Source organism: Eimeria acervulina, genomic scaffold (genome assembly GCF_000499425.1).
Source record: "Eimeria acervulina Houghton genomic scaffold, Eah_scaff191, whole genome shotgun sequence".
Lineage (NCBI taxonomy): Eukaryota > Apicomplexa > Conoidasida > Eucoccidiorida > Eimeriidae > Eimeria > Eimeria acervulina.
The window spans coordinates 22,602-27,601 of record NW_013550084.1 but is presented as its reverse complement, the minus strand read 5'-3'; the positions used below and the strand labels follow the sequence as shown (position 1 = coordinate 27,601).

At 42.0% G+C, this 5,000-nt stretch overlaps 1 protein-coding gene across 1 annotated transcript in view; it reads right to left on the bottom strand.

Annotated features, from left to right (window-relative positions):
• The window catches only part of EAH_00024390 (hypothetical protein, conserved), a gene marked incomplete at both ends in the record, with an annotated part of 4,408 nt that extends 2,531 nt beyond the window's left edge, over positions 1-1,877 (bottom strand). Inside the window, 2 exons of the mRNA XM_013396767.1 lie at positions 1-292; positions 610-1,877. The exon at positions 1-292 is cut by the window's left edge and continues 57 nt beyond it. Of these exons, the coding sequence (XP_013252221.1) occupies positions 1-292; positions 610-1,877 (1,560 nt within the window). The remainder of the gene's footprint in view (positions 293-609) is intronic.
• Between the last annotated feature and the right edge of the window lie 3,123 nt (positions 1,878-5,000).

Sequence of the window (5,000 nt, the reverse complement as noted above, 5' to 3'; positions counted from 1 at the left end):
AAGGCCCTCTTCTTCGGCTGCTGAACTCCGACGCCCCTCCATGCTGCTGCTGCTGCTGCTGCTGCTGCTATAGCCGCTGACGGAAGCAGCGACTATCCTACGGCTCCCTGGCCCCAAACTTGGGTGTTGCTGCTGTTGCTGTTGCTGCTGCCGTTGCTGCTGCTGCTGCTGCTGCTGCTGCGTAGCAGTTCGTAGGGCGAAGCTACCAGTGAGAATAGGGGAGAAGATGTTGCGGATGTAAACGTCAAAGAGGGGCTCAATCGATGCGGACAGCAGCAGCGCAAAGTGAAATCTGCAGCAGCAGCAGCAGCAGCAACAGCAGCAACAGCAGCAGCCACTGCCAATGGCTCCAACGAAAGAGGAAAGAGGCGCAGCAGCAGCAGCAGCAGCAGCAGCAAGAAGCCAATACAACAGCTGCAGCAGAAGCTCCTACTGCGGCAAGAACTGCAAGAAGCAACAGCACGCAGCAACAAGCAGCAGCAAGCAGCAGCAGCAGCAGCAGCAGCAGCAGCAGCAGCAGCAGCAGCAAATCACTGGAAGACTTGGGGGCTTGTGTAGTTTTTCCACTGTGGGTTTAAACAACCCGTCAGCAGCAGCAAGCGGAGGCACTGGAGCTGCTTCTGCATGATGCTGTCGCGGTTCTCGGTCTGCTGCTGCTGCTGCTGCTGCTGCTGCTGCTGGTGTTGCTGCTGCTGCTGTTGCTGTTGAAGTGTATCCGCTCCCAGAAAGAGAGGGGCGCCAGAGATTGCATGTGGGAGTGCCTCTGCTGCTGCAAGTGCAGCAGCAGCAGTTGTTGTTGTTGCTGTTGCTGCTGCTGCTACTGCTGCTGCTGCTTCTTGCATGCTGCTGCTGGCTGCTGCGGATTCTGGGGCTTGATGTCTGTAGCTCTGGGCGAGAAGGTCTGCTGCTGCTGCTGCTCCTGCTGCAGCAGCAAGAGCTTCTGCCTGCATGGCCGTGCTGTGCATTGGGGTTGGTGTTGCTGCAGCAGCTGCTGCTGTTGCTGCTGCTGTTCGTTCTGCTGCTGTTGCTGCTGCTGCTGACGGAGGCAGCAGCAACGAGGGAGGCTGCCGCAACTCCAAGGCGAGATCCACTGCAGCAAGCATGGCTTCAATCTCTTCATTTGTGATGCTGCTGCTGCTGCTGAGGCTGCTGGTGCTGGTGCTGCTTCTGCTGCTGATGCTGCAGGGAGCAACCTGCCGTTGCAGCTCAGCAGGGGTTGGCGATGAGGCTTGCTGCTGACCAGGCGTCAGCCCTGTTGCTGCTACTGGTGCTGCTGTTGCTGCTGCTGCTGCTGCTGTTGTTGGTGCTGCTGCTGTTGTTGTGTCCTCTGGAGTTGCAGCTGCTGCTGTTTGCTGTCTTGCTGCTGCCACCTGCTGCTGCGGAACAGCAGCAGGTTTGTGTTTCTCTTCGCCTGTGAAGACTGTTTCCTGCTGGCGTTCTGCTGCAGCAGCGGCAGGAGGAGCAGCAGCATCTGCTGCTGCAGCAGAAAAAGGAGCAGCAGCAGCAGGTGCAGCAGCAGCAGGTGCAGCAGCAGGTTCTGCCGCCTCGGCCATTCTGTCCCCTGATTTCGCTGTATCCTCTGCAGCAGCAGGAGCTGCAGCAGCAGGTGCATCAGCAACAGGAGCTGCAGCAGCAGGAGCTGCAGCAGCAGGATCTGCAGCAGCAGGATCTGTAGCAGCGGGATCTGTAGCAGCAGGATCTGCAGCAGCAGGATCTGTAGCAGCAGCTCCTGCTGCTGCTGCTTCATCAGGACATTTAGGCTGAGGCGACTGTTGGATGTCTGTCGGCGCAGGAACAGCAACGGCAACAGCAGCAGCAGCAGCAGCAGCAGCAGCAGCTGCTGCTGCTGCTGCTGTTGCTGCTGAAGTGTCGGCCATCTGCAGCACGCTTCAGGTCTCCCCAAGCGACGGGGGCCCCCTAGGGGCCCCCCTGGTCTAAATTAGGCTGAGAAGCAGTAAGTGAAGAGCAGCAAAAAAAATAAAGCAGAAAAAACGAGAAAGCAACGGACAGAGAACCTTGAAGCAGCTCAGAGCGAACGCACAGACAAAACAAACAAAGCTGCTGCCAGTGCTGCTGTTGCTGCTGCTGTCCTTGATGTGGCTTCTGCTGCTGCTGCTGCTGCTGCTGTTTTTGATGTGGTTGCTGCTACTACTGCTGCAGACTGCTGTTGCTGCTGCTGCTCCTCCTGCTGCTGCTTCTGCTGCTCTCCAGACGTTTCGTGCCTATGAACGATGCAGGCGAGTAGGAGTAAAGAAATGCAAGCCAACCAGGCTCTCCTCTCAAACCCTAAACCCTAAACCCTAAACCCTAAGCCCGTGGTGTAAGCGGCCTGTCTCTCTGCTGTTGCCTTAGGGAGAACTGTCTCTGATGCGGCTGCGTCTTGTGGCTGATGAGGCCCCTGTTAAGGGCTTAGGGTTTAGGGTTTAGGGTTTAGGGTTTAGGGTTTAGGGTTAGCTGTAGTAGGCGTACGTGGAGAGCTAGTACAGGTATGAGGCTGAAGGCGTAGTTTTTTTCTTCCTTCTTCCCGCAACATTTAAATTAGATAATAATATTTGATAATTTTAATTATTAAAAGAAAAGTAAAATACAAATAAAAGAAAAAACACCCAGCAGAACAACTGCGTCCTTGTTATACTGCTGCTGCTCGCCTGCTGCTGCTGCTGATGCTGCTGCTGCAGCTGCTGCGGTGGTTTGGGGTGGAAACTGACTGAAATTTTCCGGAATAATAAATAAAAAAAGAATATAAAATAAAAGAATTTATTTTTAATTCAAAATTTAGATAAATAACACTCAAGACCTCCCCCTACACCTGGAGGCGTCTAGCGGCTCAGCGGCTGGTTCGCCGGTTCGGCTGAAGAGACTTGTGCAATATTTCTGTTGAAATACCTTTAAATTTCTCCGTTTAAAAGCAAATTAAATATAAAAACATATTTAAAATCAAATTATTTAGAATATATTTTATTTAAAAAACGTTTAAACGAAGTTTCTCCGCAGCAAATGCCTTTCGGGCGGCTCTGAGTGACCTCTCGGCCTTTCCTTCTTTGCACACTTTGCTTTTTCTTCGCGAGAAGATTTGATAAAATTTTGCAAATTAAATTATTTACTTTATTTTAATTATTTAATTGCTAAATTAATTATTTATTTATTTAAGTTCTCTCAAATTTTAACTCTGATCGGCACTGAGAGCCGCGAAGGCTCTGATGAGTTAAGCAAGAGTAGCGTTATAATAGATGCTTTCAAAGAAATTGTACATATATTTAATTTAATTTAATAAATAAATACATTAATTATTTAAATTTAAATAATAATAATCTGAGGTTAGATAATAATCCCAGCGGTGGCTTCCTTTTTTTGTTTTTTCTGCAATAAACAAATTACTCTCTTTGTCTTTCTTTCTTTTCTTCTTTCTTTCTTAATTTCTTTGTTTATTTCCTTGCCTGTCTGTCTGTCTCTCTTTGTTTGTTCGTTTGTTTTTGTATTTCTTTCACCATCTCTCTGTCGCTCTGTCTCTGGTTGTTTTTGTATTTCTCTCTGTCTCTCGCTCTGTCTCTCTTTGTGCATTTGTCTCTTTCTTTCTCTATTTGCTTGTCTATTTCTTTCTTTGTCGTTGTCTTTGTCTTTCTCTTTGTCTCTGTCTTTGTCTCTGTCTTTGTCTTTGTCTTTGTCTTTGTCTTTGTCTTTGTCTTTGTCCTTGGCTTTGTCTTTGTCTATTTCTTTCTTTGTCTCTGTCTTTGTCTTTGTCTTTGTCTCTGTCTATTTCTTTCTTTGTCTTTGTCTTTGTCTCTCTCTTTGTCTTTTTCTGTTTAATTTTAATTTTAATTTTTATTTTTTTCTTCTGTCGGTGTTCACACATCTCTAAACTCTGCAACCTCTTCTTTTTTTTTATTTTTTGTTTTTTGTTATTTATTTTTTACCTCGACAGTGAATAAAGAAAAAGAAAAAGAAAAAGAAAAGAAAATATATAACAAACGAAGATGCTGAACATAGCGATGAAATAAAAATAAAAATAAAGAATAAAAATAAACATAAACATAAAAATAATAAACGAAGACACAGAAATGGACAAGAGAAAATAAAAGACATCAAAAAAATAAAAGTAAAAATAAAAATAAATAAGTAAATAGTAAAAATAAAAGAAGAAAATGAAAAAGAAAGAAAGAACTTGACAAATAAAAGACAAAAATATTTAAATAAACAATCAACGGCAAACTAATTAATAAACAAATAATTAATAAACAAGTAAAAATAAATTATCAATTATAAATGAAGTTAATATATACGTACTTAAAAAATAAATAATAATAGTAAGTAATAAACAACAAATAAATAATTTAAGATGCAACAAATATATAATTAATAAACAAATAAAAAACAAATAAATAATTAATAAACAACTAAAAAGCAAATAAACAATTAATAAACAAATAATAAATAATTAATAAACAAATAAAGAATAAATAATTAATAAACGAAAATATAAACAGCAAATAAAATATTAATTAAAAACAAATAAATAATTAAAATAAGCAGCAAATAAACAAATTCATGCTTGTTTGTTTGTTTGTTTGTTTGTATCTGTCTCTCCGTCTATCTGCATTTGTCTCTGTTTGAATTAATAAAAAAAAAGATAAGCAGCAGCAAACAAACAAATGCATATTTAAATTAATTGTAGCTGCAGCAAATTAAATAAATAATTAAACTGAATAAATAAATTAAACAAATAATTCAATCCTCTAATTAAATAATTGAGGAAATAATAAAATAATAAAATAATAAAAACTAAAATAATAAAATAATACTAAAATAATAATAAATAATAAAATAATAAATAATAAAATAATAATAAAAAAATAATAAACAATAAATTAACAGAATTATAAACGAAGAATGTTTATCGAAATTAAACTCTAACAAGACAAACCTCGGGGTCTCGGAGTTTCAAAGCAGCAGCAGCAGCTGATGCTGCTTTTGCTGCTACTGCAGCAGGAGTAGCTGCTGCT